At 50.7% G+C, this 12486-nt stretch overlaps 1 protein-coding gene across 10 annotated transcripts in view; it reads left to right on the top strand.

Annotated features, from left to right (window-relative positions):
* MYO9B (myosin IXB) overlaps window positions 1-12486 on the top strand; it is a 109111-nt gene that overhangs the window by 48190 nt on the left and 48435 nt on the right. For all 10 annotated transcript variants that reach the window (XM_043911071.1, XM_043911068.1, XM_043911065.1 and 7 more), the window contains exons 3-6: window positions 3571-3665; window positions 9659-9721; window positions 10176-10275; window positions 10541-10641. In XM_043911071.1, the coding sequence (XP_043767006.1) occupies window positions 3571-3665; window positions 9659-9721; window positions 10176-10275; window positions 10541-10641 (359 nt within the window). The remainder of the gene's footprint in view (window positions 1-3570; window positions 3666-9658; window positions 9722-10175; window positions 10276-10540; window positions 10642-12486) is intronic.

Below are 12486 nucleotides of genomic sequence, written 5' to 3'. Positions count from 1 at the left end.
TCACTCGGGGTCAGGCGCCCCCCTCGCCGCCTGTTTGTAGTTAGGACAGGCAGCACTTTGCATGCTCACTCGTGGGAGCTCATTTTATCACAAAGCAGGCTTGTCCTCAGCTCAGACACCACCCTGCACGGTCGGGAAGGAAAGGACGAGACGGATCTGCCGTCTGCTTCTCCCAGAGCCATGGCTCAAGAGCCCGTGAGGTTTACCCCAAAGGCTGAACATAAGGGAAACAGGAGATTAAAACCTGGATAGACAGTTTTCTTCACCAGGGGGTCCATCAGGGCCTACAACACACGCGGGGGCCTTTATTACAGGAGGGAGCCCCAGACAACCTACTCCTCCAAACACCTTTTACTTTCATCTCTGCTTCTCAACCCCCAGCAATTTGGCTCTTGCTGGGGACTTTTTTTTTCTTATTTATTTGACTGCATCACAGCAGAGGATGAGATGATTAGATAGCATCACCAACTTGATGGACATGAATCTGAGCAAATTCCAGGAGATAGTGAAGGACAGGGAAGCCTGGTGTGCTGCCGTCCATGGGGTCACAAAGAGTCAGACACAACTTAGCAACTGAATAACAAATCAGGTCTTAGTTGCATCATGTGGAGTCTTTCATTGCGGCACATGGGCTTCAGTAGTTGTGGCATGTAAGCTCCAGAGCCCTCAGGCTCAGTAGTTTCGGGGTACAGGCTTAGCTGCTCTGAGGCGTGTGGGATCTCAGATCCCCGACCGGGGATTAAACACTGCGCCCCGTGCAGTGCAAGGCAGATTCTTAACTCCTGGACCACCAGGCAAGTCCCTGTGGGGACTTCTGGGGTTGTCCCGCATGCTGCCGGCCTCTGGTGGGTAGAGACCAGGGATGACCTCGGTACCCTGGAGAGTGATCCCACCCCAGGCGTCAGCAGCGCTGAGGCTGGCCACCCTGCACTGGGTTCCACAGACGCTCGGGAGAGCAGAGCAGATGGAGGCCCGGGCCCCAGCAGCTGGCCTAGAGCTCAGTCACACGCATCCGGACCCTGTGAAGAAAAGGGGGCTCTGTGGCCACTGTCTGACTCTGGAAAGTCAGGCTAGATTCCACCACCACAAGGCCAGGTGAAGACTGTCCCCTCAGAGTGCCCCCCTACCCTGCATGTTCGTCTCTCAGTCGTGTCTGCCTCTTGGGGACCCCGTGGTCTGTAGGCCGCCAGGCTCCTCTGTCCATGGAATTTCCCAGGCAAGAAGACTGGAGTGGGTTGCCATTCCCTCCACTAGGGGATCTTGCCGACCCAGGGATTGAACCCTGGCCTCCTGCATTGCAGGCAGATTCTTTACAGTCTGAGCCCTGAAGGTACCCCCTTTGCAACTGGGCCTGGTTTCCTTCCTGGGACCTCCTCTCCCTCAATCACTCCTCCCCTGCTTGGCAGTCTGGCGGTTGGATCAGGTTTTACAGCGAGGCCCGGTTCTGGGGTCTGGGGTCTGGAGCCCCAGAGGCAGCAGGGCAGGAAGTCACGCATCCCATGACCTCATCAGCCGGGAGCATGACCGGTGCATTAGCCCGACGGGGGCTGCTGCCCTGACTGCAAGCTCCACTGAATGGAGCCATTTTCTGAGGAAGTGTCCCTGGCCTTCCAGCAGATGCTTTTCTGTGGGGCTTCTGCCTCCAGGCGTTGAGTCGGAAGCTCTGATAAATGATGGACCTGCATCCATCCTGCCTGCAGAATGAGGGCTTGAAGAAAATCCAAACTCCTCGGTGACTCTCTGAGAGCCTGGCCGCCTCTCTCCACCCTGCCCTGTCCCCCACCTCCCCAGACCTGCAGATACACACCCCACCCCACAGCAGACCTTGGCAGTGGCCTTCCCACCTCCTCCTAGCTGTGGCCTCCTCAAACAGGAACAGCGTGAGCCTGACACCTTTCTTGCTACTGCCAAGCTTCCCTTTCCTCGTGCGACGCCCCCGCCCCCGTCCCATCTCTGTCTCTCTTCCCTCCTCTGCCCAGCCTCCCCACCCTCACTTCTTTGGGCCTGTCACTCCCTGAAACAGGGACCACCACTCCCCAGGTACTTCTCCTGCCCCAAGTTCCCCCAAGACTCCCCCGAACCCTCCCCTTGTCTGGGTACCACGGGGGAAAGAAGTAACCTCAGGAACCTGAGTGGGGGACAGAGGGTGTTCTCCTGTTTTCATCTGGCCGGGGGTCACGTGGAGACGCCCGGGGGCAGTGCCCAGCCATGGGCTCTGAGCACTACGCACACGTCCTCTGTGTATTGGGAATGAAGCCCTGACTCATACCTCGACGTGGACGGACCCCAGAAGCATCGAGCCGAGGGAGAGAAGCCAGACGCGAAAGGCCACCTAGTGTGTGCCCCCACTTAATGTGAAATGTCCAGACTAGGCAAATAAATCCCGAGCGACAGAAAGCAGATTGGTGGTTACCAGGGGCTGGGGGAGGAGGGCTGGGGAGTAACTGCTGAGGAGGATGGGTCTCCTTTTGGGGCGATAGAAATGTTCTGGAGCTAAACAGAGGTGATGGTTGGACAGCATTGTGAATGTACTGCATGCCACTGAAGTGTTCACTTTTGAAACTTAGTTTTATGTTATGTCACTTTGACCCTAATTAAAAAAAAAGAAAAAATTGTTGTCAACCAGCTTGTCATGCCATGGTATTGCAAGAACCCTCCAGGAGGGGACGTGTCCCCACGTCTGCTCCCTCACAAGCAGGCTGGCGGCTGGCCTGGAGCTGGTATCAACTCAGCTCCTTTCCAAACTCCTTTTGGAAAATAAATATTCTGGATAGTAAATATTTTCTGGCTTTGCAGGCCAGATGGTCTCTGTCATAGCTCCCTACCATCACAGCACAAAGACAGTGGTAGATGATCAGTAAATGAACAGGCCTGGCCGTGTGCCAGGACACTTCATTTGTGGATGCTGAAACTTGAATAGGATTTTTACATGGCAGGAAATATTACTCTTCTTGGGTTTTTTGGGTTTTTTTTTTTTAAACCATTTACAAATGTAAAAACCACTCTTGGCTCACAGGCAGTACAAAAACATACAGTGGACTGGATTTGACCACAGGCCAGAGTTTGCTACGTGAACAGTTATTACTGAAAAAAAATTCCTACAATTGGTGTTTCCAATGTCCAGGACTTAGAACTTGAGCCCCGCCTACACCTCAACACAGAGGTAAAGAGCAAGCCCATGAGATGTGTGGGACGCTCCTGTGGCTCAGTGCTGAAGAATCTGCCTGCCAGTGTGGGAGCCGCTGGAGATGTGGGTTCGATCCCTGTGTCGGGCAGATCCCCCGGAGGAGGAAATGGCAACCCGCACCAGTATGCTTGCCTGAAGAATCCCATGGACAGAGGAGCCTGGTGGGCTACAGTCCATGGGGACAGAGTCAGACGCGACTGAGCATGTGCGCACACACTTGGGATGCCTGAGGCTCCCCAGCTGTGTGTTTTCCAGGTATCACCTGGAGTCTGTGAGTGGCTTCCAGTGAACCGCGGTCCACAACACCCTGAGGGAGCCTCCAGGCTAAGGCCTGTGGAAATTTCATCCTCACAATCTGAAAACTGCTTTTGTTTTCCTCACAGGCTTTTGGAAATGCTAAAACAGCCCACAACAACAATTCCAGCCGATTTGGGAAATTCATCCAGGTCAACTACCTGGAGAGCGGCATCGTGAGAGGGTGAGTCAGCTGGCGCCCACGCTCTGAACTCCGCCGTTGTTCTGGGGTCCTGGGCTTCCCTGCAGGGGGACCCAGCAGGGCACTGAGTGCTGAAATCATGATCTTGCAGGCATTTGTGAATCATGCAGGGAAGTGAGTATGATTTTCAGTCACTGAGATGAAAGTCTGAAAAAAAAAAGAAAGTCTGAGAGGTGGCAGGAAGTGTGGGTGGGGGAGGGGGGTGGCACCTTCACAACCGAACCTGCCTGCCGCAGGGCATCACCTAGGGCATTGAGGCACCCACTAAGTTAAGTACAGTGAGCGAGAGTTCCTAGCATGATGGAATTTGCCAAGAGCAGGCGAGGACACACCAGCCTATTTCCTGATCTTGATGTTTCTAATTCTGTGGGTCTAGGGAGAGATGATGTGGACTCTGGCATTTGCCAGATGTGACCCTTTAGCTGGAAGGAGACATGATGCTAGGTAGCAAAGTAAGGCCGTTGTCCAGGGAAGTGCTGAAAGTAGATGGAGAGAGGGAGGGACGGGATGTAGACTGATGGATGGATTCCAGGGTGGGTGGATGGATAGAAGGGTGGGTAGATTCGCAGATGGATGGATGATGGTTGGGTAGGTTTGTGGATGGATGGATGGGTGATGGATGGGTAGCAGGTTCATGGGTGGATGGCTAGGAGGATGGATGGTAGGTTTTTAGATGGATGTGTGATGGATGGGTAGGTTCATGGATAGATGGATAGAAGGATGGGTGCACAGATTCATGGATGAGTGGATGGATGGAATCATTGGTAGAGAATAAATAAGAGGATGGATATAGACTGATGGATGTGGATGGATGGATAGGTTGACTGATGGATAGCAGGTCCATGGATGGGTGGATAGATTCATAGACGGATGGATGATGGGTGGATAGGTTCATGCATGAATGGATAGAAGGATGGATGGGTAGGTTCATGGACGGATGGAGGGGTGGGTTGATTCATGGATGGATGGATGGGATCGTTGGTGGATTCATAAATGAGTGTATAGACTGATGGATGGTTTGGACGGCTAGATGGATGAGGAGATAAATGAGTTCATAGGTGGTAGCTGGATTGTGAAGATGACTGCCAGGCAGAAGTTAAAACAGGTTTACATTTTGTGCCAGAAATACGAGTTCCTTGGTGAAGGTACAGTTACTTCAACTAAATGTGCAACTTTGAAATTGTGTTCCAAAAAAAAACAAAAAAGAAATTGTGTTTATTTGTATTCTATGCAATGTTATGCTAATAAAAATACCTGGCAGCCTTAATGCAATGAGTTAATGTTACAAGGAATTATCTATTTGGTCATAATGTGATTTCCACAGTTAACACTATAGGATTTTTTTTCCTCTAAAATGTACCTTCTGGGTAGTTTCAAGTAGTTAAAAAAAATATAATTGTGACCTAATACTGCATAGTGTTTTGGATTTTTTTTTTTTTTTTAACATGCGAAGGTCTTATGAGCCATAAAACTATTTCACAGTGGGGGGAAAAAAAAAAGACATTATGGCAGAGTCCATTGCCTGGTGACTTAAAGGAACCCTTCCCGCTCCACATTCTGGTGTGAGGGTCCACAGTGGTGGTGGGATTTGCAAAGGCTCCAGGTGATACTCTGAGCAGTAGAATAAGAATCCTTAAATGTTAGACTCAGGGAGATCTAAGCAACAGGCCCATGGAGGCCACAGGAAGGCTCATGTATTTTGGGAAGGGAGAGGTCCTCCAGGAGAATTGATTTCAAAGTATCTGGGTTCTTCTGTCCATCTAAATCTGACTGGGACTTGCCCACTGGTCCAGTGGTTTTAAGACTCTTCGCTTCCACTGCAGAGCGACGGGTCCAATCCCCAGTTAGGGAACTAAGATCCTACATGTCTCGTGGTGTGGCCAAAAAAATAAACCTAAACCTGACTGATGATCATTTCAATTGATGTTCAAAACAAGGACAGAAATGTTTTCTTCCCAAATCCTTCAGCCTCTGGCTTCTTTCCTTTTCCCCTGTGTCCAGGCTCTTAAGTGATGTAGGGAGAGAGACCCTCACTAAAGGCAACATCTCCTCTGGCCCCTCAGCCCCTCAGGGACACTCAAGAGTGGGCAGTTCTCCCCATGGCCCCCACCTCCCGTGGGCCGTCCAGTCGTCCCTTCCCAACTGCTACTGGGCCCAGCTTGGTCTCTGCGTGGGCAGAGCCACTCTCCTGCCCCCACTTGCCCCCCAGGTCTCAGCCCTTTCTCCAGAAAGACCTTCACTCCTTATTTTATTTTATTCTATTCTATCCCACTCTTCTGTGCTTCGAGGCTTATGGGATCTTAATTCCCCAACCAGGGGTTGAACCCAGGCCACAGCAGTGAAATCACAGAATCCTAACCAGTGGACTGCCAGGGACTTCCCCCTCACTCCTTATTTTAAATCTGGTTTTCTCCCATGGGTCCATATTGTATCTGCCACATTGCAGTGCCTCTGACTAACAGGGGAAGCCCATGGTATCTTACTAAGTAGAAGATGCAGAAACAAACTGTTTTTAGCTCCAGCGGTTCCCTTGGGAGCAGAGACACCAAGAGGCTGCCTCACGTTTTCCTGGGGCCCAGACTGGCTCTGCAGGCCAGAAGCCAGAGCCTTTGCTGCCAGTGGGGGCATCGATGCCTCTGTCCTCCCCGCAGATCACTCCTTCCTGTGCTCTCCATTTCATGTCCCATGGCTGCTGAAACAGAGTATCACAAACCAATCGGCACACAACAGTAAGGGTTTATTCTCTTGTGGTTCTGGAGGCCAGAAGTCCAAGATCAAGGTGTGGGAAGGGCTATGCTCCCTCCAGAGGCTCTAGGCGAGGATCCTTCCTGGCCTCTTCCAGCTTCCAGGGGCCCCAGGTTCCCTTGGCTTGTAGCCACATCACCCCAGTCTTTGCTTCAGTCTCCACGCTGTCTTCTCCCCTGAATTTCTCTATGATCTCCTCTTCTGTCTTCTGGGATACTTGTCCTTGGATTCAGGGCCCATCTGGACCATGGAGGAGGATCTCATCTCTAGAAAAAAAAGGTGAGAGTGTTAGTCGCTCAGTTGTGTCCAATTCTTGTGACCCTATGGACTGTAGTGTGCCTGGCTCTTCTGTCCATGGGATTTCCCAGTCAAGAATACCGGAGTGGGTTGCCATTTACTTCTCCAGAAGATCTTTCCCACCCAAGGATCGAACCCCGGTCTCCCACACTGCAGGCAGATTCTTTACCGGCTGAGCCACCAAGGACACCCCATCTCTAGATCCTTCACTTAATTCCATCTGCAAAGGTGTTTTTTCAGAATCTCAGCCACACGTTCCAGGTGGACGTGTCTTCTGGGGGCCACCGTTTGGCCCAGCACATCAGCAGGGCTGGCCCTCAGCTAACCAGCCAGTCTGCCCTGCCCACCTCGGCTCTTGTCAGGCTCAGGGCGGCTGTGGTCCTGGGTCGCTGGATCTCATAGATCAGCTGCAAAGTCCTATCTGTGGCCTCGGATTCAGGAAAGGAGGTCCTCCCTCAGCCCTTGACAGTGGCCTGCCCACGCTGGGTGGAAGGAGATGCACTTCCCGTCTAGGGAGTGGCTGCCACCAGCTCGCAGGGAGCAGGCCCAGACCCGGTTCTGCTTTTGGGCAGGTGACACTTTTCAATACCGCTTCCCGATGAGGCCAAGGGTCAAGGGCAGTCCATGCCTCCCCCCAGTTCCCAAATTTGCAGGGCCTTGTGTTCCTGTGGGCTCAAGGGCTCTGTGCGGAGGGGATCCCTGGCCGTGTGCAAGATCACCCCTGTAGGGGCCCAGGCTTCCCGAGTAATCACCAAAGGCTGTGGCCCATCAGATGACAGCTCGGTGCCCCTGAGAGGTCACTGTCCTTGCCTATGTGGCAAGACAGCACAGAGAATTGGCCACAAATTGAGATGGAAACGTGAGTCTAGGACCAGAGGGAGCCTCCCTGCCCAGGAAAACAAAACTGCTGAGAACTACAAGTTACTGGTCAGAGGAAGGAATGGAAGAAAATAGGAGTTTGAAAGAAGAGAGGACACATGCTTGCTGAGCCTTTGGAAACCTACCCGTAGGGGGTGTGTGCGCTTGCACAAGGCTGCCGTCCTGGGGATAGTCTGGAAGCATTCAGCAGGCCTGGGACCAGGGCCCTGATCCCACACCTCAAACCCCAGCTCCCTCTTCTGTATTACAGGATGGACTCAGATGAGGGTGACCTGCAGAGCTATATAGCTCACATACTTGGTGATAGCGGATCCCATGAGAGGCAGGTCCCCACCAGGCCACCCCCGTCCTGTGGGGTCCTGGACAGCAAGTTAACACCTCATCCATCAGTGGGAGCCACATTGCCCCTCCCGGAGGGCATTTAAATCCAGTGTATTTAATCTCAGCAAAATGGTGCCTAGAACCTCGCAATAGAGCTCCAAGAAATGTCTGATGTCTCTATTAGCATTGAGGGTGGGGCTATGTGAGTACCTCCTTCCTGCCCCAGGACCAACACAGCCTCCGGGACCCGGGCCCAGCCAACATCCGTCCAGTGATAAACAGATAAACAAAATGTGTGTCTAGACATGTAGACTATTGTGCCAATTTGCTCAGTCGTATCTGAGTCTTTGCCACCCCATGGATAATCTACCAGCCCCCTCTGTCCATGGGATTCTTCAGGCGAGAATACTAGAGTGGGTTGCCATTTCCTCCTCCAGGGGATCTTCCTCACCCAGGGATTGACCCCACGCCTCCTGCACTGGCAGGCAGATTCTTTACCACTGAGCTCCCTGGGAAGCCCTGTAGACTCTTACTTAGCCATAAAGAAGAATGAAAGTTCTGATACATGCTTCCAAGTGACTGAATCTCAGAACCATTGAGTTGAGTGAAAAAAGGCACATTCAGTATCCAGCTGACCCTTGAACAATGCAGAGGTTAGTCAGAAATCTGCAGATGACCTCGAGTCGGCCCTGTATATCCGAGTTTCCTCCAGTTCCACAGTTACAGTTCCTTCATATCTGTGGTTCCACATCCGTGGATTCAACCAACCGCAGATCATGTAGGACTATGGCATTTGCTATTGAGAAAAATATCCACCTATAAGTGGATCCACAGTTCAGACTTGTGTTATTCAAGAGTTAACTATACATACTAAATGAGTGTTTTGGGTTTTTTTTGTTGTTTTAAATTCTAGAAAATCCAAAGTAATCGTCAGCGGAGTTGGTGCATGGCTGCTGGGGGTGGTGGCAGGGAGGTATGACGGAGGACCCAAGGAGTCTTCTCGGGGTCATGGGTGTGTTAGTTGTCTTGGTCACAGTGATGGACTCAGGGATTTACATGTGTGACAGCTCGTGCAGTCATACATGTCATATCTGTTGTGCATCAGCTATTCCTACTAAAGCTGGTTTTGAAAATTACATGGAGATTGTGAAAGGACCCAGTGAAAAACTCATCTGGGTGCATGCTTTTGAGTATGTATAGTTGATCATATATCAATCATCAGTAAAGATGTTTTAAGAAGAATAGAAAAGTGAATCCATTGTCTTGTATATCGATTTTCAATTGGAGAAACACTTCATGGCTGGGGAGATGGTGGAAGCAGGGTTCAACCTTCCACCGTTATTCGTGAGTACATGGGTCTAATCATTTCAATTCCTGCCGCCTAGGGGGCCGACCCCAGTGATGCCAGGTTGGGCTTCCATACAACTGTCAGCCCACATCTGGTGTGTAGGGCAGAAGTGGCCAGCCCAGGTCCCTTATTTTTATAGATGGTGGTAGCAGGGTGAGGTGCATTTACGGCAATAGTATTTACCTTGAGAATGAAATCGTATTTACGACATTTAGGTTGCTTGTTTACAACACTCAGCGCTATCACCCTTTCATGCCTATGCTTACCTTGGGTCCAAGGTTGTTAATCCACAGCTGGCTTTACCACAGTCATGAATCATTCTTGTTCTTCCGGGACACAACATTAACGTGTAACACTTGGTTCTTCTTTTTCTGCTTGATGACAGAGCGGTTGTCGAAAAGTACCTGCTTGAAAAGTCTCGCCTGGTCTCTCAGGAGAAGGATGAGAGGTAGGGGGATATTTCCTTGATGATCCCTGATATCTGCCTTCTTCCCTATGAAAGAGAGAAGCAGATGTCCTGAGATGGGGAATATCTACAGGAGGCCCTGATGGATCTCCTGGGAGCGTGAGCTTTGCTTCTTTCTGTGCCTCCCTGGGGCTTTTCCCTGGAGTAGGTGCTCGGGTGTCTGCTGAAATGTGGTCAGATTAGCAGCATCTCTGGTCCGCCAGTGAGTGAGAGATGCCCACCCCCTGAGGAATCTATTCACTGGAGAAGCTCGTGGTTTGATTTTTGCAATTTTTTTTTTAAATCATAAGAATCAACTTATTGTCTCCAATTTGTACATAATTGAGGTGCTTTTTCCTCCCTGGCCTGGTCTCCAAAGCAATATTAGTAGTGGTTTGAAGAGTAGCTATCGCTCGACCTCCAAAAACAACTTTTTTCTCCTAATTTTGACCTACAGGAACTACCACGTGTTTTATTATTTGTTACTTGGCGTCAGCGAGGAAGAGCGTCGGGAATTTCAGCTCAAGCAGCCTGAAGATTATTTCTACCTCAACCAGGTAAACAGCCTCAAGCCCCAACCACAAACGCGGCCTCTGTTCCCCACGGGCTGTTTACGCTCTGCCAGGGGGTCAGAGGCCGTCCGCCTTGGCCCTCTCCAGCCCCCAAACCAGCTCCAAGGAGGCCCAGAGCGGGGCGGCATAAAGGAGCCCATTCATTCCCTGCCTCCCCGGCCCTGCCCCGTCGGTTCCAGCCAAAATCATCCTCACACGCCACCCTCCCCAGCCCAGAAGTACCCAGAGCCCTGCTGACTTTGTTTTTCAGCATAACTTGAAGATCGAAGATGGAGAGGACCTGAAGCATGACTTTGAAAGACTCAAGCAGGCCATGGAGATGGTGGGCTTCCTTCCTGCCACCAAGAAGCAGTAAGTGGGTGGGCCCAGCCAGGCACCTCCCCCTGCCTGGAGTTACCAGTCACTCAGAGATCTGACCTACCCCTGGTAGGAACCTCACTAAGGAGAGTAGCCCAAGGAGTGACAGAGGACTGTCATCATTAGCCCCTGGGAGATGACAGTTAAAACCAGAGGGTGGGACTTCCCTGGTGGTCCAGGGGCTGACTCTGCACGCTCCCATGGCAGGGGGCCCCAATTTGGTCCCTGGTTGGGGAACTAGATCCCACATGCTGCTACTAAGACCAAGTGCAGCCAAGTAAATAAGTACATATTTTTTAAAAAAAAAACAGGGCTTTTCAAAGGTCATTCATCATTTAAAAATCCTTTTTTTTTTTTTTTTTGACCGCACCCTTGCAGCTCATGAGATCTTAGTTCCCAGACCAGAAATCGAACCTGGGCCCTCAGCAGTGAAAGCATGGAGTTTTAACCATTGGACCACCAGGGAATTCCTCCATCATTTAAAAATCTTAATTTCTTCATTAACAGACTAATTAACAGATTTTGTTAATTAGCAGAAAAGCTACACTATCTCAAAAGAGGTAGGAAAAAAAATCTAATAAAAGAAAATTTACTCAGGTATATTTACCCAAAACAGAAAAAAAACCACAAGGCTTTTGCCCAACAGCGTGGGTATGCTTCACATTACGAAGCCATACACTTAAAAACGGCCAAGAAAGTCAATTTTATATGATGTGTCTTTGACCACAATTAAAAATTATTTTAATTCTTCAAAACCACTCGGAGCATTCTCCACACCTTCCTGGGTGACCAGGACACCCAGAGGGGACGCCTCTGCCCGGCGTGCTGCCAAGAGGGCACCATGGGGCCAACCCCTGTGGACAGCCGTTGGGCAGCTTTTACTGCAGATGCGTGTACACAACCAAACGCGTACATGCGCTTGGCCAGAGACACACACAGGAATGCACAGAGCAGCCTCGTCTCTAACAGCCCCCAGCCCCGGGAAACCCTCCCAAATGCCCGCCAGCCAGCGGTTAAATAAATCAACACATTACAAGATATCCCTGCAGGAGTCGGCATACCTTCCGGGGACGGATAGCAAATGTTTTTCATCTTCGTGGGCCACACAATCTCTGTGGCATGTTCTTTGCATTCTGTTTTCTTAATGACCCTTTAAAAGCGTAAGAACCGTCCTCAGCTCAGGGGCTAATGCAGAAAAAGGCCCCAGTTGGCCAGGTACCAACTCTGCACAGCCGTGGTTCTCACTGGCGTCCTGATTGTGCTCCCAGGGGACAGTTGGCCTTGCCTGATGGCACTTTTGAGTGTCACACTGCAGGTGTGGTTGAGGGGCCAGGCGGGTAGAAGCCAGGTACCAGCAGTGCCAAGGCTGAGAAGTGGCAGCATTAAGAATAAAGACTGTGGGAACTTCCCTTGGTGGTCCAGTGGTTAGGACTCCACTGCAAGGGATGCAGTTTCCGTCCCTGATCAGGGAAGTGACATCCCACATGCCATGCAGCTTGGCCAGAACGAAAGAAAAATACATAAGTAAATCTTTAAAAAAAAAAAAAAAAAAGAATGAACAATGCTACATGCAGTAACACACATGACTCCCCCACCTTACACCTTTTCAATCACAGGCCCGATATAAGTACACGTGATTTCACCAAAGTCACGTTCACAGATGGTGTTAGATGTCAGGACAGCGGTTTCTCTTTGGGAGCTAGGGAGGGTCCAGGGCCTGAAATGTTGTTCTGTTTTTTGGTCTGAGTGTCAGTCACAAGCATCTCTACCGTTTGTGACACTTCATCAAACTCAACACTTGGGGACGGAATTCCCTGGCGGTCCAGTGGTTAAGACTCC

The sequence above is a fragment of the Cervus elaphus genome, chromosome 9 (assembly GCF_910594005.1).
Source record: "Cervus elaphus chromosome 9, mCerEla1.1, whole genome shotgun sequence".
Lineage (NCBI taxonomy): Eukaryota > Metazoa > Chordata > Mammalia > Artiodactyla > Cervidae > Cervus > Cervus elaphus.
The sequence above is the reverse complement of the archived record's forward strand: the minus strand, read 5'-3'. Positions and strand labels throughout refer to the sequence as shown.